This window comes from Leucoraja erinacea, chromosome 39 (genome assembly GCF_028641065.1).
Source record: "Leucoraja erinacea ecotype New England chromosome 39, Leri_hhj_1, whole genome shotgun sequence".
Lineage (NCBI taxonomy): Eukaryota > Metazoa > Chordata > Chondrichthyes > Rajiformes > Rajidae > Leucoraja > Leucoraja erinaceus.
This window is the reverse complement of record NC_073415.1, coordinates 2,333,790-2,357,287: the sequence shown is the minus strand read 5'-3', so window position 1 is coordinate 2,357,287 and position 23,498 is coordinate 2,333,790. Positions and strand designations below refer to the sequence as shown.

The following is a 23,498-nucleotide window of genomic DNA, read 5'->3' as shown; positions in this document are numbered from 1 at the left end:
TTCCGTGCGGTTCCCGGAGGTTGCAGGTGGTTGCCGGAGGTTGCAGGTAGTGGGAGCAGGTAGGGAGACTGACAAAAACCTCCGGAAACCGCACGGAAACCTTGGTTGGGGCGCAAAGTCTCCAGAGGTTTCCGTTCAGGTTTCCCAAGTGGGACAGGGTTCGGCTCTGTCAGAGAGAGGAGAAGAACTCCTTCAAAGTATCTACAGACAGATATGGGCAATGGGGCTAGCATAGGTGGGGCATCTTGGTCAGCATGGACAGGTTGGGCTGAAGGGCCTGTTTTCCGTGTACTACGAGTCTATACACATACTTTGAAGGGACTGAAGAAGGGTCCCGACCTGAAACATCGCCTGTCCATTCCCTCCACAGATGCTGCCTGACCCGCCGAGTTCCTCCAGCACTTTGTGTTCTGTTCAACAATTTGGCGAATCTTTCGTGCACCCTCTCCAGTCTAATCACCTCCCTCCCACGACACAAGATACTCCAAGTACAGCCTCGGAAACAAATGTTCAGTCCGAAGAAGGGTCTCAACCCGAAACGACACCCATTCCTTCTCTCCAGAGATGCTGCCTGTCCCGCTGAGTTACTCCAGCCTTTTGTGTCTATCTCGGGAAACAACAACTGTTCTGTGTTTAGTTTAGTTTAGTTTGGAGTTACAGCGCGGAAACAGGCCCTTCAGCCCACTAAGTTCGCACCGACCAGCGATCCCCACACAGTAACGCTATCCTACACACACTAGGGACAATTTCCATTTAGACCAAGCCAATTAACCTACAAACCTGTACGTGTGGGAGGAAACCGAAGATCTTGGCGAAAACCCACGCAGGTCACGGGGAGAAGGTACAAACTCCGTACAGACAGCGCCCATAGTCAGGATGAAACCCGGGTCTCTGGTGCTGTGAGGCAGCAACTCTACCGCTGCACCACCGTGCTGTCCTGATGTTGCCTTTAAGTATTGATAGCCTGGCTTTGAGTGCTCCATAGCTTTGCACAGCTGAATACACTTGTGAAGGCTAACTCACTCCAGATGGAGTCGTGAATTCCACAAATATTCAAGTCTTCGATAAGTGGGTCAAGTCAATTCACATTTAAAAAAATAACACCAAGATACCTCCCTGTATCTTGCTCTATTTAAAGAATGTTAAAAGATCAATCTCTCTCACTCTCAGGGTGAATGGTCAATGGTTAATGGTTTATATAATGTCATGTGTACCAGCGTACTGTGAAATGTCTTTTTTAACTACAGCTCAGCAAGACTATCCTCAACCCAAAGTAAAAATCCAGGGTATGTGGATAGGACAGGTTTGGAGGGATATGGACCAAACACGGGCAGGTGGGACCCAGTGTAGCTGGGACATGTTGGCCAGTGTGGGCAAATAGGGCTGTATCACTCTATGACTGGAGTAACTCAGCGGGTCAGGCAGCATCTCTGGAGAACATGGAGAGGTGATTTTGCAACCAGAAACATGTTAGCAGGACATTGTACAATGAAGCAAGCTGCTTAATAACATTGATGTAGAGAGATCCTGCGTTCTAGGTGAACATGTAGATAGGTGCATGGACAGGACAGGGATATGGACCAGGTGGGACGTGTAGCTGGGGCATGTTGTCCAGTGCGGGCAAGTTGGGCCGAAGGGCCTGTTTCCACACTGTGTGACTCTATGACTCTATAACCATGAATGATGGTGAAGACAGATACGATAGTGGCGTTCAAGAGACTTTTGGATTGGCACAGGGATATGCAGGGAATGGAGGAGGAATATGGATCATGTGCAGGCAGGTCAGAGTTGATTTTGGCATCACGGACACTCTATATCTGGGGCAGTCCCAGTTTCACGACCTCATTCACAACCTCATTTGAAAACCAAAGAAAACATTGCAGAAAAAGACTTGAGTGTGGCTGACAATATAATGTCATAAGGTGATAAGTGATAGGAGCAGAATTAGGCCATTCAGCCCATCAAGTCTACTCCGCCATTCAATCATGGCTGATCTATCTCTCCCTTCTAACCCCATTCTTCTGCCTTCTCATCTATCTGCCTTAAAAATATCCACTGACATGGCCTCCACAGCCTTCTTTGGCAAAGAATTCCACAGATTCACCACCGTCTGACTAAAGAAATTTCTCCTCATCTCCTTCGTAAAAGACCATCCTTTAATCCTGAGGCTGTGACCTCTAATCCTAGAGGCTCCCACTAATCCCTTTCTCCAAGGCTTAGATGGAACCTTATGACTTTAGAAACGCAGCACTGAAACGGGCCCTTCGGCCCATCGAGTCCGCGCCAACCAGCGCCACTAGCACCATCCTACACACAATTTTACCGAAGCCAATTAATTTACAAAGACTATGTCTTTGGAGGGTGGGCAGAGAAAACCTACGTGGTCACGGGGAGAACGTACAGACAGCAGTGGTCAGGATCGAACCCGGGTCTCTGGTGCTGTACAGCAACAATTCTACCATTGTGCCACCGTGCCGCCTATAAAGGCTTCATCATAACCAATTTACCATGTACCAATTGAAAGTAATAAGTATCAATGCCGAAACCCAGGATTGAACCAGGGACCTTTAGATCTTCAGTCTTAAACCCCTGTCCCACGGTATGAGTTCATTCCAAGAGTCTCCCGAGTTTGCCCTGAATCGGAGATTTACGGTAATGGCCGCTCATCGGTACTCGGGGCTCTCGTGGACATTTTTCAACATGTTGAAAAATGTTCACGAGTCTTCACGTGCTTACCTGCCGTTAGCGAGTCTTCCCGAGTACCTGCCGTTAGCGTTACGAGCCGCTAAGAGACGTCCCTGAGCTCCGACGTACCCGCTCTACGTTCATTCTCCGTGCTTACCACGAGTTTGATTTTTTTTTAAACTCGGGAGAGATCTTGGAATGAACTCGTACCGTGGGACAGGGCTTTAACGCTCTCCCGAGTGAGGTATTTTGGCCGATTTACAAAGAAAACATTTTAAATTCTAGTGTGTAGGAAGGAACTGCAGATGCTGGTGTCAACCGACGATAGAGACAAAACACTGGAGTAACTCAGCGGGTCAGGCAGCATCTCTGGAGAGAAGGAGTAGGTGACGTTTTGGGTCAAGACCCCGTCTTTAGACTTCTTTAGACATATTCTACTGAACACAATTTCTTGCACTTAAGCACGAGTGAAACTGACAGTACCAGAATGGATTGAATTTTCTGCAACACAACGAATGTGGAGAATTTGTTGCAGTTGCAGTTGATGGAAGTCTCATTGACAGTCTCGACACATCCAACTGATGACCATGAAGCCTCACAATTTTTAATGACCAAGTAGGCGCAGATAACATCTTCTTTCTTCAAACCCTGTTCAAAATAGAATCAATTGCAAATTAAGAAAGTACTTCTGCATAATGTGATTCATTTTGATGTGAGAATTGCAGGCAAAGGCATTGATCTCAAACAAGTCAGTGGCACAGCGGTAGAGTTGCTGCCTCACAGCGAGAGAGACCCGGGTTCGATCCTGACCACGGGTGCCGTCTGTACATTCTCCCTGTGAGGGATTTCTCCGGGAACTCTGGTTTCCCCCCACACTCCAATGACGTACAGGTTTGTAGTTGAATTGGCTTTGTGTGATTGTAAATTGCCTCTAGTGTGGGTAGGATAGTATTAATATATGGGGATCGCTGGCCGGTGTGAACAGCATTTAAGAAACACTTGGAAATGTACATGGAAAGGAAAGGGATAGAGGGTTATGGTCCAAATGCCGGTCAATGGGGCAAGCTTAGATGCAGCATGGACAGGTTGGTTCGGCAACTTGAGCGCCCTGGAGAGGAAGAGACTACAAAAAGTAGTAAACACTGCCCAGTCCATCACCGGCTCTGACCTTCCTTCCATCGAGAGGATCTATCGAAGTACCTGCCTCAAAAAGGCTGGCAGTATCATCAAAGACCCACACCACCCTGGCCACACACTCATCTCTCTGCTACCTTCAGGTAGAAGGTACAGGAGCCTGAAGACTGCAACAACCAGGTTTAGGAATAGCTACTTCCCCACAGCCATCAGGCTATTAAACCTGAATATTAATAACCCATATCTGTTATTTGCACTTTATCAGTTTATTTATTCATGTGTTTTGTAGTCAATGCCTACTATGTTCTATGTGCTGAAGCAAAGCAAGAATTTCATTGTCCTATCAGGGACACAGGATAATAAACTCACTTGAACTTGAACTTGGGTTGAAGGGCCTATTCCCATCAATGATGCCTGTGTGATTTTGTCATTTTGGGCAAGAAAAAAATAAGTTACCTAATAGGTGAAAGATGCAGAGCCCTGTGGTACAGATGGATCTGGTGTAGAATCAACAACATGTTAGCATGCAAGATAGTAGATAAGGAAGAAAAGCAACAGAATGCCAACAATTATTGCCAAGGGAATTGAAGAGATCATTCGGGAGCGTTGTACTTCAGTCAAAGCTGTGATACAATGTGACGATTTGTTGCATAGCAAAAGGATTTGAGTATAGGAGCAGGGAGGTTCTACTACAGTTGTACAGGGTCTTGGTGAGACCACACCTGGAGTATTACGTACAGTTTTGGTCTCCAAATCTGAGGAAAGACATTCTTGCCATAGAGGGAGCACAGAGAAGGTTCACCAGACTGATTCCTGGGATGTCAGGACTTTCATATGAAGAAAGACTGGATCGACTCGGCTTGTACTCGCTAGAATTTAGAAGATTGAGGGGGGATCTTATAGAAACGCACAAAATTCTTAAGGTGTTGGACAGGCTAGATGCAGGAAGATTGTTCCCGATGTTGGGGAAGTCCAGGACAAGGGATCACAGTTTAAGGATAAAGGGGGAAGACTTTAGGAACAAGATGAGAAAAACATTTTTCACACAGAGAGTGGTGAATATGTGGAATTCTCTGCCACAGAAGGCAGTTGAGGCCAGTTCATTGGCTATATTTTAGAGGGAGTTAGATGTGGCCCTTGTGGCTAAAGGGATCAGGGAGTATGGAGAGAAGGCAGGTACAGGATACTGAGTTGGATGATCAGCCATGATCATATTGGATGGCGGTGCAGGCTTGAAGGGCCGAATGGCCTACTCCTGCACCTATTTTCTATGTTTCTATTTTTCTATGCTGCATCTGTAGAGGTTTGAGGGAGTCATTGGAGAAATATGTGTACCAAGGACATCTGTGGTATGGGCAGTCATGGAGTTAGGTCAGCGGTCAACCACGTTTAGGCTAGATGTTCCAACCATTCATTGAGACTTGTATGACAGTCCCGCCATCCCGGGAATTAACCTTGTAAACCTACGCTGCACTCCATCAGTAGCAAGAATGTCCTTCCTCAAATTAGGGGACCAAAACTGCACACAATACTCCAGGTGTGGTCTCACTAGGGTCAAGGAAAGAGCGCTCACTCCGTCTCCACCAATCTTTCCACCACCATGCACAAGAAAGAACAAGACAGCCGCCATTGTATGCGGATGCTGAGAAGTGTGCTCAGCTCCTGCTGAACAACTTTCAATCTTGTGTGTGTAGACTCAACAAGAAGATGAAGAATTTTGTACATGTACCAGGCACTGAAATACCTTTGTGTTGTTGATGGTTAGGCTGAATGAATTTTCTTCCACGAATCGCAAAAGGTTAGGTGATGCCGTGTTGCTTATGGCTAACACCAAGTTAGTGACGATTGGGAGGGAAATCTGTATATCTCCATTCTCGTACAGTATTTGAGGTGCGTTTGCCCACACAGGCAATTCATAAAAGATAAAACTGGCATTATTTCCTGTAACAGAAAGGGTTTGAGAATATAATTAATATTCCTGTTCTGCCATCGCACTTTAGTGGAGAGACACAAAATGCTGGAGCAATTCAGCGGGGCAGGCAGCATCTCTGGAGAGAAGAAATAGGGGATGTTTCAGGCCGTGACCCTTCCTCGGACTGAGAGTCAAGGGTGAGGGAAAAGGAGGGATATGGAAGGGTAAGGTGTGAAAACAAGAGATCAAAGGGCGACGGAGATTAAGAAACATGTAGAATAGATCGTTGTTAGCTGGAGAAGGTGACAATGAGGCCAAAGTAAGATTTAATCAGGAGGACAGTCAGACTGGTCGGAGAACTGTCCCGCTGAGTTACTCCAGCATTTTCTGTCTATCTTTGGTGTAAAGGGCTTGGACACGCTAGAGGCAGGAAACATGTTCCCGATGTTGGGGGGGGGGGGGGGAGTCCAGAACTAGGGCCCACAGTTTAAGAGTAAGGAGTAAGCCATTTAGAACGGAGACGAGGAAACACTTTTTCTCACAGAGAGTGGTGAGTGTGGAATTCTCTGCCTCAGAGGGCGGTGGAGACAGGTTCTCTGGATGGTTTCAAGAGAGAGCTAGATAGGGCTCGTGAAGATAGTGGAGTCAGGGGATATGGGGAGAAGGCAGGAACTGGGTACTGATTGGGGATGATCAGCCATGATCACATTGAATAGCGGTACTGCCTCGAAGGGCCCTACTCCTGCAGTCTATTGTCTAAACCAGCATCTGCAGTCCCTTCCTGCACTTTTCGTAGATAAATAAGTTGCCTTAAACTATGGGTCGATCGTGCAAACTCCCTACAGGCAGCACCCGAAGTCAGGATTGAACCCGGGTCCCTAAAGCTGCAAGCACTGTAAGGCAGCAACTCTACCGCTGCGCCACCGTGCCGCCTTTGTTGGGACCCTTCTTCAGATTGAACCTATCCATGTTCTCCAGAGATGCCCCATGACCCGTTAAGTTACCTCAGCACTGTACCATTTTTTTTCGTAAACCAGCATCTGCAGTTCCTTCTGTTGTGCAATAGAAACATAGACATAGAAACATAGAAATTAGGTGCAGGAGTAGGCCATTCGGCCCTTCGAGCCTGCACCGCCATTCAATATGATCATGGCTGATCATCCAACTCAGTATCCCGTACCTGCCTTCTCTCCATACCCTCTGATCCCCTTAGCCACAAGGGCCACATCTAACTCCCTCTTAAATATAGCCAATGAACTGGTCTCGACTACCCTCTGCAGCAGAGAGTTCCAGAGATTCACCACTCTCTGTGTGAAAAAAGTTATTCTCATCTCGGTTTTAAAGGATTTCCCCCTTATCCTTAAGCTGTGACCCCTTGTCCTGGACTTCCCCAACATCGGGAACAATCTTCTTGCATCTAGCCTGTCCAACCCCTTAAGAATTTTGTAAGTTTCTATAAGATCCCCTCTCAATCTTCTAAATTCTAGAGAGTATAAACCAAGTCTATCCAGTCTTTCTGCATAAGACAGTCCTGACATCCCAGGAATCAGTCTGGTGAACCTTCTCTGCACTCCCTCTATGGCAATAATGTCCTTCCTCAGATTTGGAGACCAAAACTGTACGCAATACTCCAGGTGTGGTCTCACCAAGACCCTGTACAACTGCAGTAGAGCCTCCCTGCTCCTATACTCAAATCCTTTGCTATGAAAGCTAACATACCATTCGCTTTCTTCACTGCCTGCTGCACCTGCATGCCTACTTTCAATGACTGGTGTACCATAACACCCAGGTTTCACTGTATCTCCTCTTTTCCTAGTCGGCCACCATTTAGATAATAGTCTGCAATGAACCAGATTTGATGAGTGAGCTTAAGTTGAAGGAATCCCCAGGAGGCAGTGATTATAATATAATGGAATTCAATCTGCATTTTGAGAAGCTGATATTGGATGTCGGTATTCCTGCTGGGTAGAGGCGACTATAGAGGCATGAGTAAGAAGCTGGCTGAGGTTGGTTGGAATGGGACCGTTATGGGAATGGGAATGGGAACGACAGGACAGTCGGTGGAATAGCAATGGCAATAATTCAGAAAAGACATCCTTGAGCCTAACAAGATTGCACAATCCTAGGTCCTATTTCAATTTAGAGGTGCCCTCCCCTATTTCAATTTAGAGGTGCCCTCCCCTATTTCAATTTAGAGGTGCCCTCCCCTATTTCAATTTAGAGGTGCCCTCCCCTATTTCAATTTAGAGGTGCCCTCCCCTATTTCAATTTAGAGGTGCCCTCCCCTAATTCAATTTAGAGGTGCCCTCCCCTAATTCAATTTAGAGGTGCCCTCCCCTAATTCAATTTAGAGGTGCCCTCCCCTAATTCAATTTAGAGGTGCCCTCCCCTAATTCAATTTAGTTTCAATTGACCCAATATACATTTACTAAATGCCATCACCCATTAACTAAGCTCTGGGTTTCCTCAATTTCACAGCTTTGTTGGACAAACGCCACTATCGTACCTGCACCACCACCACCTTCCAGGCACCCAAGTACCTGTCTAACTTTCTTAAACGTTGGGATAGTCCCAGCCTCAACTACCTCCTCTGGCAGCTTGTTCCATACACCCACCACACTGTGTGAAAAAGTTACCCCTCAGATTCCTATCTTTTTCCCCTTACCCTTAAAATCTTTTCCCCTGCGCATTAAATATCTCTTAAATGCTATGATAGAATCTGCATTCTTCCTCTCCGCCAGTCTGTTGTGAGAATACCAAGGGATAGCGGTACAAAAATGTAACTGAATCAGTTCAGTGCGTTGGGTATAAAGCGCTCTCACCATTAAACATAGTCCTTGGCTGCAGTTTCATTTCCCAGCTGCTGCTGTTCAGTTTGATCTTCACCGTCCCGTTTTGTACTGTAATGTTTTTAACTTCTGAAACGTAATTGCGCCTGTTAGTAAATACAAATTCACACACACGCACACACACGCCGCTGTTACCCTGCCGTTACACGCCCCACACCGGCGGCATAGTGCCACAGCAGTGGAGTTGCTGCCTCACCGCGCCATAGACCCGGGCTCGATCCCGACTTTGTTCCGCTCTCTGTACCAAGTTTGTACATTCTCCGCGTGACCGTGGGTTTCCTCCGGGTGCTCCGGTTCCCTCCCACAATCCAAAGACGTACGGGTTTGTAGGCATGGTGTTCAAGAAGGAACTGCAGATGCTGGAAAATCGAAGATACACAAAATTGCTGGAGAAACTCAGCGGGTGCAGCAGCATCTAGGAGCGAAGGAAATAGGCAACGTTTCGGGCCGAAACCCTTGGGTCTTACAAACAAACTTGTTGGGGGACTTAACTACAATAAGCCTGGTCTAGACACAATAAATTCACGATGCATTCAAGAGAGAGTTAGATTTAGCTCTTAGGGTTAACATAATCGAGGGATATGGGGAGATAAGGGGTACTGATTTTGAATGTTCAGCCATGATCATATTGAATGGCGGTGCTGGCTCGAGGGGCCGAATGGCCCACTCCTGCAGCTATTTTCTATGTCGCTATGTTTCTATGAAAGTGCAGGTGCTGAAATCTTGTGTGGAACACAAAGTGCTGGAGTTTCTGGGTTTCGGCCCGAAACGTTGCCTATTTCCTTCGCTCCTAGATGCTGCTGCACCCGCTGAGTTTCTCCAGAAATTTTGTGTATCATCAGGTTTGTAGGTATATTGGCCCAAGTGTGTAGGATGGTGCTAGTGTGTCAGCGGACTCAGTGGGCCGAAGGGCCTCGTTTCTCTGCTGTATGTCTAAAGTCAAAAGGCAGTCCCGTCCCTGCATGGAACATTGAACGGCTGCAGGAGGCAGAGTGGGTCGGGCAGGTGAGGAGAGGGACATGGGTCGGAGGGCTGGGCCGGTCAAGGGTGACGGAGGAGGCCCTACAGCAGCCTGGGGCTCGCCTGGATCAGGAGCCACTCCAGTACATCACGCACGTGGACCTGAGTTTGGATTCCTCGTATTCTTTTGTAAATGGGCCCCAAATGATGATGGCAGGTGCTAGAATTCCACTGTGCAGTGCAAACATGACAAGAAAGAACCATTGAACAGTACAGCACAAAAACAGGCCCTTCTGCCCACAATGTCCGTGCCGAACATGATACTATCACCATGATACAATCCCATGTAACATTCAACCCACTGAATCCAAGGAATGAAGTGTTCTGTCAGTGGCCACTGAGCACGGAGGGTGATTTCTGTACATTAAATATCATCAGTTCACCATTGATAAAAGATTTCATGCTGTTTTACCTGAATGATTTGAGAGAGCTCTCTGAATCCCCAAATATGTAACTTCAGAACCATCACCCTTTTAAAACAAAAGAGCTTCAATTAAAGTTCAGTCATTCTAGATTTGGAAGCAATCTGTAGATTTATTTAATAGGGTAGCACGGTGGGGCAGCGGTAGAGTTGCTGCCTCACACAGCGCCTGAGACCAGGGTTCGATCCTGACAACGGGTTGCTGCCCTGCACGGAGTTTGTACATTCCCCGCGTGACCTGCGTGGGTTTTCTCTGGGTGCTCCGGTTTCTTCCCACACTCCAAAGACATACAGATTTGTAGGTTAATTGGTTTTGTATAAGCGTAAGTTGTCTTGAGTGTGTGTGGTAGTAATGTGTGGGGATCGCTGGTCGGCGTGGTCTCGGTGGGCCGAAGGGCCTGTTTCAACGCTGCATCACTAAACTAAACTAAACTAAAGTAAACTAATCCTTGCTGCCAAGCCAGACGTCTCCTAGATGTACGATTCCCGTCTGTAGCCTCTTGGGACAGCTCCTGCAACAATGTCCCAGATCTCTGCAAGCACGGAGAGGGACAAAAGCTGGCTGGCTCGAAAATGGAGCTACAAGGAGATAGATAAACCTAACTGGAAGTGTCAAGGATAGAGGAACAGGAAGGGAACTGACACAAACTTGTTGGGGGACTTAACTACAATAAGCCTGGTCTAGACACAATAAATTCACGATGCATTCAAGAGAGAGTTAGATTTAGCTCTTAGGGCTAACATAATCGAGGGATATGGGGAGATAAGGGGTACTGATTTTGAATGTTCAGCCATGATCATATTGAATGGCGGTGCTGGCTCGAGGGGCCGAATGGCCCACTCCTGCAGCTATTTTCTATGTCGCTATGTTTCTATGAAAGTGCAGGTGCTGAAATCTCGTGTGGAACACAAAGTGCTGGAGTAACTCAGCGGTCAGGCAGCATCTCTGGAGGACTTGGATAGGCATTGGGTCAAGTTGGGATTCTTCAGTTTGAAGAAGGGGCCTGACCAGAAATGTTAACTATCCACATCCTCCAGAGAGTTACTCCAGCACTAAGTGGGATGAAGCCTCTATTCAGACCAACTGCTCAGACTTACAGATTCTCGGCGATTTGTTGCGTCTGGTTCCACACCTGGAAGAGAAATTAAATCAGTTTAGATCATCATAGAAACATAGATAAACATAGAAAAATAGGTGCAGGAGTAGGTCAACATCGAGCCTGCACCGCCATTCAATATGATCATGGCTGATTATCCAAAATCAGTACCCTGTTCCTGTTTTTTCCCCATATCCATTGATTCCTTTAGCCCTAAGAGCTAAATCTAACTCTTTCTTGAAAACATCCAGTGAATTGGCCTCCACTGCCTTCTGTGGCAGACAATTCCACAGATTCACAACTCTCTCTGTGAAAAAGTTTTTCCTCATCTCAGTCCTAAATGGCCTACCCCTTATTCTAAAACTGTGGTTCTGGACTCCCCCAACATCGGGAACATGTTTCCTGCATCTACCCTGTCCGTCCTTTAAGAATTGTATATGTTTCTATAAGATTCCCTCTCATCCTTCTAAATTCTTTCATCATATGTCAGTCTCGCCATCCCGCGAATTAACCTGGTGAACCCATGCTGTACTCCCTCAATAGTAATAATGTCCTTCTTCAAATTAGGAGTCCAAAACTGCACACAATTCTCTTTTCCCCTTGACATAACATGTCTTGTTTTGGTCACTTCAATCAAATCTCAGCCTTTGAGATCAGTCCATAGATGCTGCTGCACCCGCTGAGTTTCTCCAGCTTTTTTGTGTACCTTCGATTCTCCAGCATCTGCAGTTCCTTCTTAAACACTGAAAGTAAGCATGCAGGTACAACAAGCAGTGGAGAAACCTAATGGCATGTTGGCTTTCATTGCGAGATGATTTGAGTTTAGGAGCAAGGAGGTCCTACTGCAGGTGTACAGAGCTCTGGTGAGTTGTATAGGGCTCTTAGGACTAAATGAGTCAAGGGATCTGGGGAAAAAGCAGGAACGGGGTACAGATTTTAGATGATCAGCCACGATCATATTGGCGGTGCTGGCTCGAAGGGCCGAATGGCCTACTCCTACCTATTTTTCTATGTTCTATGTTTTCTACTTCACAATGCGTAGGCGAATAAATCGAACTGTCTGCACAAAGTCTACTCACCCGCGGTGGTTGGGTCATTGTTCCCGAGAGAAATGCTGATGGTGAAACAGAGTAGTCCTGGAACAAAAAGCAACACAGAGTCAAATAACAAACCAGGACAGTGCAACACGTCTGCAGTTTGACAATGGGGTTCATTAAATGATGAGAAGATGTTATCTATATTTCGATTTAGCTTAGAGATTCAGAATGGAAACAGGCCCTTCGGCCTATCGAATCCAAACCAACCTTCTATCAGCCCTTCACACAAGTTCTAGAGCCAAGGTGGAAATGCCAAAGACTGTGCGGGGGGGCATAGCTTTAAGGTGAGAGGGGCAAAGAATAAAAGGAGATGTGTGGGGCAAGTTATTTTACATGGACGGTGCTGGGTGCCTGGAACTCGCTGCCGGGGATGGTGGTGGAAGCATATACCACAGTGGCGTTGATGAGACTTTTAGATGGGGCGTAGATAGGCAGGGAATTGAGGAACATGGATTATGTGCAGGCAGATGAGATTTGTATATCTCTGCATCATGTTCCATGGTTTTATTGTCACGTGTACAAAGGAGTAGTGAAAGAAATGTTTTTGCATATAGAGATTATTGTCATACGTAAAGATCTTCCCCGATTAAGTGCCCCGTGCAGAGAAAAATCCCACTGAGTCCATATGCAATGGTCACCACCTTTTCACAAGTTCAGTTCACAAGTTGTAGGAGTAGAATGAGTCCATTCGGCCCATCGAGTCCATTCCGCCATTCAATCATGGCTGAACTCTGCCTCCTAATCCCATTTGTTATGCTCCTGCCCGGTGCCTCAGGTCAGCGGATCAGCTGCTCCTTGAGGTACCAAGGTCTAAGCGGAAGCTCAGAGGGGATAGAGCCTTTTCTGTTGCTGCCCCGGCACTCTGGAACACCTTGCCGCTGCAGATCAGACAGGCCCCTTCACTGTCCATCTTTAAATCCTCCCTAAAAACTCACTTTTATTCACTGGCTTTCGACACTGGCTGAGACATTGTTCCTGTTTTAGTGCTTTTAATGTCTTTTAATTTTTACTGTTTTTATAGTCCTGTCGTCTTAATGGTTTTAGTAGTTTGTAATAACTTTTTGTTGACTTCCCATGTACAGCACTTTGTGGTAACTGATGTTGTCTAAAAGCGCTTTATAAATAAAGTTATTATTATTATTATTATTATTGTTCCTACCTTCTCCCCACAACCCATGACTCCTGTTCTTTTTTTTGTTTTTTTTTAAATAATATTTTTATTAGAATATATCAGAATCCAAACCAATACAGACTTTGTGTAACGGTTACATATTATTAGTGTCTAGTGTCTCGGGGTCCCAGCCTGTTCTAATTAAGAATTTGTCTATCTCTGCCGTAAAAATATCCACTAACTTGGCCTCCACATCCCTCTGTGGCAATGAGTTCCACAGATTAACTGTCCTCTGACTAAAGAGGTTTCTCCTCACCTACTTTCTAAAAGAGCGCTCTTTAATTCTAAAAGCCCTGTCCCACGGTACGAGTTAATTCCAAGAGCTCTCCCCGAGTTTGCCCTGATTCGAACTCGGAGATTTACGGTAATGGCCACTCGTCGGTACTCGGGGCTCTCGTGGACATTTTTCATCACGTTGAAAAATCTTCACGAGTCTTCCCGTGCTTACCTGCCGTTAGCGAGTCTTCCCGAGTACCTGCCGTTAGCGCTAAGAGACGTCCCCGAGCTCCGACGTACCCGCTACGTTCATTCTCCGTGCTTACCACGAGTTTGATTTTTTTTTTAACTCGGGAGAGATCTTGGAATGAATTCGTACCGTGGGACAGGGCTTTAAGGCTGTGACCACTGGTCCTAGACTCTCCCACCAGTGGAAACATCCTCTCCACATCCACTCTGTCTATGCCTTTCATTATTCTGTAAGTTTCAATGAGGTGTCCCCTCGTCCTTCTAAACTACAGCGAGTACAGGCCCAGTGCTGTCAAAGGCTCATCATATGCTAACCCACGCAGTCCTGGAGTCATTCTTATAAACCTCCTCTGGACCCACTCCAGGGCCAGCACACCCTTCCTCAGATATCTTGGCACCATGTCACACTTAACTGCCCACTCCTTGCACACAGTAGGTTAATTTAAAGAGGCAAACCAGCACATCTTTGGGATGTGGGAGGAAACCAGTTTCTAGTAGTGGGAGAGTCTAGGACCAGAGAGCACAACCACAGAATAAAAGGATGTACCTTTAAAATGGGGATGAGGAGGAATTTCTTTAGCCAGAATGTCGTGAATCAATGGAATTCAATGTCAGGTGGTGGAGGCCAAGTCATTGAGTAGATATAACGTGCAGATTGATAGGTTATTAATTAGTAAAAGTGACAAAGATTAAGGGGAGAAGGCAGGAGAATGGGGTTGAGAGGGAAAAATGTATCAGCCACTATCGAGTGGAGGAGCATATTAGATGGGCCGAATGGCCTAATTCTGCTCCTATGTTTTCTTCAGACTGAAGCAGGGTCTCGATCCGAAACATCGCCCATTCCTTTCCCCCAGAGATGCTGCCTCACCCGCTGAGTTACTCCAGCATTTTGTGTCTACCTTCGATTTAAACCAGCATCTGCAGTTCTTCCTGACACTGTTTTCCATGGATGTGTTAAGGGGTGACTGTGCCAAGCTAAACTAAAGTTAAATGGATCAAGAGGCGAGGGGAAGAGGTGGAAAGACAGTCAGAGACAAATTTAGTCGGAGGGTGGTGAATCTGTGGAATTCTTTGCCGCAGAAGGCTGTGGTGATGGAGTGAATATACTTAAGGCAGAGTTAAGGGCCTGTCCCACCAGCATGCGACTGCATGCGGCAAGCGCGACTTAAGTGGTCCATTGAAGCATACGGCCTCGCGGGGCTGGTCCTACTTCGATTGTTGGAGCCGTATGGAGTTGTGCGGAGCTGGTCCCGACATCGCGCGGGGCCCCGAAAAACTGATCGTGTTCAAAAATTCCGCGCGGCAACGGCATGCTGGCCCGCAGCCGCCTCGACGGGCGTGCGCAGCGTCTTGATGCCGTACGTCACGCGCGAACTTCCCGCGGACTTCGCTCGAACTTCACGTCACTCACTCGACCTCTGCGCGGCCCCCGCTTCCGGTTTGGTCGCGCTTGCAGCATGCAGGTCGCATGCTCCTGGGACAGGCCCTATAGACTCTTGATTAGTATGGGTGTCAGAGGTTATGGGGAGAAGGCACAGGAGAGTGGGGTTCGGAGGGAGAGACAGATCAGCCATAATTGAATGGCGGAGTACACTTGATGGGCCGAATGGCCTAATTCTGCTGCTACAACTTATGATGTGCAGCAATTCAGAGATAGAAACCACGGGAAGGCAAAACGCTCTTGTTAAATCCAACTGTGTGAACGAAAGCTTTTCACTGTGCCTCGATACACATGAGAATGAACTAAACTGGACTGTGGGCATTTCTCTGCCGTACACGGACCTTCAGACAGTGCAGCCACCACCGACTCATATAAGGAACTATTTCATTACCTCGATGTAAAACAGTTGCTATCAGTCAGGCGATCATGTATCTCTGAATGGAAATGCAAAGAGGTTGGTTGTGGACAAACTCACCATTGTATGATAAGCAAATCTCTGGCCTGCATCAGGCCTCGATTCCTGCCCAGTTTCATTTGCCTGCGCTCTTCACTCTCATTGTGATTGTTTAGTTTGGAGTTGCAGCATGGAAATTTGCCCTTCGGCCCGCCGAGCCCGTGCTATCCACCTGTTCACGCCAGTTCTTCAGTATCACACCTGCGCGCCTACTCCTCGCACACAGCCGGGCCGTTTCTCAGAATTTACGCTATCAACCTGCAAACCTACATGTCTTTGGCATGTGGGACGAGACCGGCCGGAGGGTGTTTCCAGTGGTGGGAGAGTCTAAGACCAGAGGGCACAGCCTCAGAATAAAAGGACGTACCTTTAAAATGGAAATGAGGAGGAATTTATGTAGCAAGAAGATGGTGAATGATTTCTGGAAGGTTCCACTTATGAGTCATAGAGTGATACAGTGTGGAAACAGGCCCTTCGGCCCAACTTGCCAACACCGGCCAACATGTCCCATCTACACTAGTCCCACCTGCCTGCATTTGGCCCATATCCCTCTAAACCTGTCCTATCCATCCATGTACCTGTCTAAATATTTCTTAAACTTTGCTATAGTCCCAGCCTTAACTACCTCCTCTGGCAGCTTGTTCCATACACCCACCACCCTTTGTGTGCAAAAGTGACCCCTCAGATTCCTATTAAATCATTTCCCCTTCACCTTAAACCTATGACTCTAGTCCTCGATTCACCTACTCTGGGCAAGAGACTCTGTGCGTCTACCCGATCTAGTCCTCTCATGATTTTATACACCTCTATATGATCACCCCTCATCCTCCTGTGTTCCATGGAATAGAGTCCCGGCCTGCTCAACATCTCTCTATAGCTCAGACCCTCGAGTCCTGGCAACATCCTCGTACATCTTCTCTGCATCATTTCCAACTTGACAACATCTTTCTTATAACATGGTGCCTAGAACTGGACGTAATAATGTCCTCACCAACGTCCTATATAACTGCAACATTACCTCCCGACTTCTATACAATACTCTGGCTGGTGAAGGCCTATGTGCGAAAAACCTTTTTGACCACCCTAAATGCCTGTGATGGAATTCAATGCCACATGGAGCGGTGGAGGCCAAGTAATTGGGTATATATAAAGTGAAGATTGAAAGATTATTAATTAGTAAATGCGTCAAAGGTCAAGGGGAGAAGGGAGGTGAATGGGAGGGAAAATAGATTACCCATGATCGAGTGGCGGAGCAGACTTGATGGGCCGAATGGCAGAATACTGCTCCTATGACTTAGGGAAATCCGCATGTTAACAAGGGGAATGTGCAAACTTGACACAGACAGCACCCGAGGTCAGGTTTGAACCCAGGTCCCTGCTGCTGAGAGGCAGCAGCACTACCTGCTGCGCCACTGTGCCGCCATGCCGCACAGCATGTGATGATGTCCCACACAACATTCTCCTACACCAGAAGAATCTGAGAAGCGCCCAGTCTCCTCTCCAATGTCCAGTTACTAATTTCCGTGCGAATCTTGGTTACATTGGGAACAATCTTCTCAAATGTGGCAACAGAATGGGCTCTGTCATCTGGGCAGGGAGTAGAGAGTGATCTTGCGATTCAGTTTAGTTTTATAGATGCAGCATGAAAACAGGCCCTTCAGCCCATCGCCAATGCTGACCATCAATCTCCCATTCACATAGTTCGAACCTACACACCAGGGGCAATTTACAGAAGCCAATTAAACTACAAACCTAAATGTCTTTGGAGTGTGGGAGGAAACCGGAGCACCCGGAGAAAATCCGCGCGGTCACGGGGAGAACGTACAGACAGCGTCCGTGGTCAGGATTGAACCCGGGTCTCTGGCGCTGTGAGGCAGCAACTCTACCACTGAGCCACCGTGCCCCCTAGAACATTGCCCACAGAGGTTGCAGATCCCGGAGTGGAGGGCAAAAGCAAAACGGCGCCAGGGATGGGGGGCGGGGACGAGAGCTGGCGTGGTTTGCCATTTTTCCCATCGTTAATGTTGCTCGGTGAGTGGGCGGCCATTCGGACACCGCCAGCTGGGTGTGGTCCCGTACCTGCCTATCGTTTTTAGCCACAAGGGCCACATCTCCATCTTAAATATAGTTGAACTGGCCTGACTACCCTCTGTGGCAGAGAGTTCCAGAGATTGGACTCTCTGCGTGAAAAAAAGTTCTTCTCATCTCGGTTTTAAAGGATTTCCCCTTTATCCTTAAGCTGTGACCCCTTGTCCTGGACTTCCCCATCGGGAAAATCTTCCTGCATCTAGCCTGTCCAACCCCTTAAGAATTTTGTAAGTTTCTATAAGATCCCCTCTCAGCCCTAAGAGTATAAACCTGTCCCAGCCAGTCCTGACCCCAAATCAGTGCCTCTGCACTCCCTGTATGCAATAATGTCCTTCCTCACCCAAAACTGTACGTCCACTTGTGGTCTCACCAAGTCCCTTTCAAAACCTCTTGCTCCTATCCTCAATCCTTTTGCAATGTAACCAACATAAAGTCCTGCTGGAGAACCCCTCAGCCCAACCTGCCCCAGCCGACCAAAATGCCTCATCTGTGCAAGTCCCACCTGTCCACTTTGCTCCATATCCTTTCAAACCTTTCCTATCCATGTACCCAACAAGTCCTGCTGGAGAACCTGCATCAAGTACCACCTCTGGCAGCTCAATCCGTTCACCCTCCAGTCTCTGTGTGAAAATGTTGCCCCTCAGCTTCCTATTAAATCTTCCCCCTCACCTTAAACCTATGTCATCTGGTTCCTGATGCCCCTACCATGGGTAAAAGACTGTGTGCATTCACCCTATCTATTACCCTCGGATGAGAAGAGCTCACCTCCCCCATCCCATCCTCACCACTTTCTGCAGGGGCACCATAGAGAGCATTTTGACCAGCTGCATCTCCGTCTGGTTTGGGGACCGCAAGGCTCCGTGCAGAGAGTGGTGAGGATGTCTGAAAAAAACCATCGGGACTTCTCTTCCTTCAATCCGGGACATTGCGTGCAAACGTTGCTTGTACAAGGCCAACAGCATTTTAAAAGACCCCACACATCTCCATCATGGGCTGTTCACTCTGCTGCCCTCGGGCAAAAGGTATCACAGTATAAGGAGCAGAATGGCCAGGTTTTGCAACAGCTTCTTCCCCAGAGCCATCAGACTCTTGAATTCCATATAATGTACCGCCACTATTATCTATTTTATCTATCTATCTATTTTAATCCTTCTGTTATTTTATGTTGCACGGTGAGCCAGATGCAACGGAATTTCGTTCAGACTTGCATTTGTTGGTGTATTTCTGAATGACAATAAATTCTTTGATTGATTGATTTGAATGATTGCTTGCTCAGACAGGCTGCCAAGAGGCAAGTACAAAGGCAGTGGAAGGGAATGCAAGGCACACAAAGTGCTGGAGTAACTCAACGGGTCAGGCAGCATCTCTGGATGACATGGATAGGTGGTGTTTTGGGTCGGGACCCTTCTTCAGACTGATTGCAGGGAGGGGGAGGGGGGGGGGGGGGGGTGTGAGAAAGCTGGAAGAGACGAGAGACAGGACAGAGAAAAGCTTCGTGTGGGAGAAACAATTTGCTCAGTGTTTCACTGAGCACTGACCATGAAATGCCTTTGAAATCCAGCTGCCATTATAACATGCGGCAGGGTGGCACAGCGGTAGAGTTGCTGCCTCACAGCCCCAGAGACCCGGGTTCAATCCCAACTACGGGTGCTGTCTGTACAGAGTTTGTACATTCTCCCCGTGACCTGCGTGGGTTTTCTCCGAGATCTTCGCTTTCCTCCCCCACTCCAGAGAACCTGCCTCCACCGCCCTCTGATGCAGAGAATTCCATAGACTCACCACTCTCTGTGTGAAAAAGTGTTTCCTCATTTCCGTTCTAAATGGCTTACCCCTTAGTCTTAAACTGTGGCCCCTGGTTCTGGTCTCCCCCAACATCGGGAACATGTTTCCTGCCTCTAGCATGTCCAAATAGGACCCATAGACAGGATTGAACCTGGGTCTCAGGCGCTGTTAGGCAGCAACTCTACCGCTGCACCACCCTGTGCTTACAAGCCTCCAAGCTCCTGAATAGAAAGTGATTTGTCTCCAATTTGGGCTAAGGCGCTGTGAGAGAGCATATCTGAGAAATGCAGGACAAATAGACAAGAAACCTGCAGATACTCATAGTCTGAAAATATTTCTGGATATAACAAAATTCATATTGGTATGAATATACTGAGATACATTGAAAAGCTTTTGTTTGCGTGTTATCTGATAAAATCAGATAATATTATACATGGATGCAATCCAGTCATACACTAGTACAGGGTTGGGGAACCTGCATGCAGCCTTCTAGGCCATTAAGTGCGGCCTTTTGAATGAATCCAAATTTTGTAGAACAAATCCTTTTATTTTTATTTAGGAACTTTTATTAAGGAACTGCAGATGCTGGAAAATTGAAGGTAGACAAAAATGCTGGAGAAACTGTGAGGCAGCATCTATGGAGCGAAGGAAATAGGCAACGTTACGGATCGAGACCCTTCTTCAGGTCTGAACAAGGGTCTCGGCCTGAGACATCGCATATTTCCTTCGCTCCATAGATGCTGCTGCACCCACTGAGTTTCTCCAGCATTTTTGTCTCCCTTCAATTTTTATGAATATGTTTTTGTTCGTCTTTTATTATTTTTATTTTAATCTTAAAATGAACGTATTTAAAATACCAAAGAGTAAAAGATTTTACCCTCCTACCATCCGGGAGGCGCTACAGGTCTCTCCGTTGCCGAACCAGCAGGTCGAGGAACAGCTTCTTCCCGGCGGCTGTCACTCTACTCAACAACGTACCTCGGTGAATGCCAATCACCACCCCCCCCCCCTGGACACTTATTATTATTTATTCAAATCATTTGCTATGTCGCTCTTCCAGGGAGATGCTAAATGCATTTCGTTGTCTCTGTACTGTACACTGACAATGACAATTAAAATTGAATCTGAATTGAATCTGAATCTGAGAAGATTCAATTAAATAATCCTCCCCGACTGACAGCTACAATTAAAACATTAGTACGTCATGAGGGCTATTTTAACAAAATAATGTACATTTTGAAGTATATCGAATTGAAGTTTCTTGGATGCGACCTTATTAGATTACAGCTAACTTAATGCGGCATTCCAACATGAAAAGGTTCCCCACCCCTGCACTAGTACATCAGGTGCAACAGACAGACTAATACCACAGTGCAGAATATAGTTCTTCAGCATTGAAGCATTACAGATTCAGAAATAAAGTCCAATGTCCTCAAGGAGGTCGATTGGAAATTTGGGACTCCACCTTAGTTAATGGAGGACAGTGACCGACTTCTAGATACTGTGTTGTGAACTTGTACAGTAGAGAGCATATTGACTAGTTGAATCACAGCCTGGTTCAGCAGCTTGAATGCCCACGGACCATGAAGGTTGCAACACTGGCAAACACTGCCCAGTCCACGACGGGTACTGATAATCCCTGGGATGGCGGGACTGTCATATGAGGAAAGATTGAAAAGACTAGGAGTGTATTGTATTCACTGGAGTTTAGAAGGATGAGGGGGAGATCTTATAGAAACATATAAAATTATAAAAGGACTGGACAAGCTAGATGCAGGAAAAATGTTCCCAATGGTGGGTGAGTCAAGAATGAGGGGCCACAGTCTTAGAATAAAGGGGAGGCCATTTAAGACAAGGCGAGAAAAAACGTTTTCACCCAGAGAGTTGTGATTTTGTGGAATTCCCTGCCGCAGAGGGCCAAACCACTGGATGGATTTAAGAGAGAGTTAGATACAGCTCTAGGGGCTAGTGGAATTAAGGAATATGGGGAGAAGGCAGACACGGGTTATTGATTGGGGACGATCAGCCATGATCACAATGAATGGCGGTGCTGGCTCGAAGGGCCGAATGGCCTCCCCCTGCACCTATTTTCTATGTCTATGCCTATGACTATGATCTCCCCATCATCGAAGGGATGTACAGGAGTCATTGCCTCAAAAGGGCAGCCAGCATCATCAGGTACCCGCATCACCCTGGCCACTCTCTCATTTCACCCCTACCATCGGGAAGAAGATACAGGAGCCGGAACACTGTAACTGTACCGTTCAGGAACAACATACATTAATTAAGAAGTGATTAACATCTAACCACATCAAGTGGCATCCCGACAAGAAATGCCACCTGTCCATTTTCTCCAGAGATGCTGCCTGATCCGCTGAGTTACTCCAGCACTGTGTCTCTTTGTCTCTATCTGTGTTGTTTTAGCAATTATTTTGTCGGTTCACCCAAATAACCACAGGCAGGGGCTGGCACGGTGGTGCAGCGGTAGAGTTGCTGCCTCACAGCGCCAGAGTCCCGGGTTCGATCCTGACTACAGGGGGTTGCCTGTACGGAGTTTGTGCGTGTATTCTCCCCGCGAGCTGCGTGGGTTTTCTCCGGGTGCTCCGGTTTCCTCCCGCACTCCAAAGCCGTGCAGGTTTGTAGGTTAATTTGGCTTCTGTAAATTGCAACTTGTCCCTAGTGTGTGGTAGGATAGTGCTAGTGTAAGGGGTGATCGCTGGTCGGCACAGACTCGCTGGGCTGAAGGGCCCCTGTTTCCGTGCTGTATCTCTAAACTAAACACCGAAGATAGACTGGAAAATGCTGGAAGTAACTCAGCGGGACAGGCAGCATCTCGGGAGGGAAGGAATGGGTGACGTTTCGGGTCGAGACCCTTCGTCAGACTTACCCAGAATGAAGCAAACAGGGTCCATGGTGTCAGCAATCATCTCCGTGTTAACACTGAAGCTCGACACTTCAAACACTGACTAACTTCCTCATTTCACACACCTTTACCATTCCCTGCCGCATCTGAACGAGGTGAAATACAAATGTGTGGGTTTGAGATGTGTCACTGATTGCGATTAACATCTAGGGAGGATCAGTTTATGTTTCTTGTTTTTAGTTACAGCACGGTTCAGTATGAAATGCATTTCGTTGTCTCTGTACTGTACACTGACAATGACAATTAAAATTGAATCTGAATCTGAATCTGAAAACAGATCCACCGGCCACTGGGCCAGCACTGACCATCGATCACCCGCTTACATTGGTTCTCTTCTGTTCACCTTGTCACATACTGGGGTGGTTTAAGGTGGGGGGAGGGGGAATTTAAGCTGAGCGGGTAACGATTTAATGGCCTGTCCCACTTGGCGACTGCCCGCATCATATCAGTGTTGGCAAAAGATTTTGAATATTCAAAATTCAGCGGCGACAACAAAAATGTTGCCACGGTTCAAAAAACACCGCACGTCATACGTCATCATGCCGCGTCACTCACTATTTTTCGGTGACCTGATACGTCATCAATGATGCCGGCAGTTGCCGATAAAGATCGCCAAGTGGGACAGGCCCTTTAATAGGAACCTGAGGGGTAACATTTTCCACACAGAGGGTGGTGGGTGTATGGAACGAGCTGCCAGAGGAGGTAGTTCAGGCATGACTTTCGGATGTGGGAGGAAACCGGAGCACCCGGAGCAAATGGCCACGTGAATGTACAAACTCCACGTGGACAGCACCCGAGATTAGGAGCTCTCTGGCGCAGGGAGACGGCAACTCTTCCAGCTGCGCCACCGTGCTGCCCTGCGATCAACGTTTGGCAAACTTGGCATAGTTATAAAACAAGGGAAAAGAAAACGGGAGAAAACTTCTCATTTGGGAAGCTTCGACATCTTACAATGTCAA

The 23,498-nt window shown here is 47.1% G+C and overlaps 1 protein-coding gene across 1 annotated transcript; it reads right to left on the bottom strand.

The window, feature by feature from the left end:
• Positions 1 to 235: 235 nt before the first annotated feature.
• Positions 236 to 22,808, bottom strand: LOC129714458 (uncharacterized). The gene is made up of 7 exons (XM_055664062.1): positions 22,504 to 22,808; positions 12,198 to 12,254; positions 11,120 to 11,154; positions 10,013 to 10,070; positions 8,554 to 8,649; positions 5,564 to 5,760; positions 236 to 3,333 (listed from the first exon to the last, which is right to left on the bottom strand). The coding sequence occupies exons 1-7, from the start codon at positions 22,541 to 22,543 to the stop codon at positions 3,109 to 3,111; spliced, it is 708 nt and encodes a 235-aa protein (XP_055520037.1). The 5' UTR covers positions 22,544 to 22,808; the 3' UTR covers positions 236 to 3,108.
• Between the last annotated feature and the right edge of the window lie 690 nt (positions 22,809 to 23,498).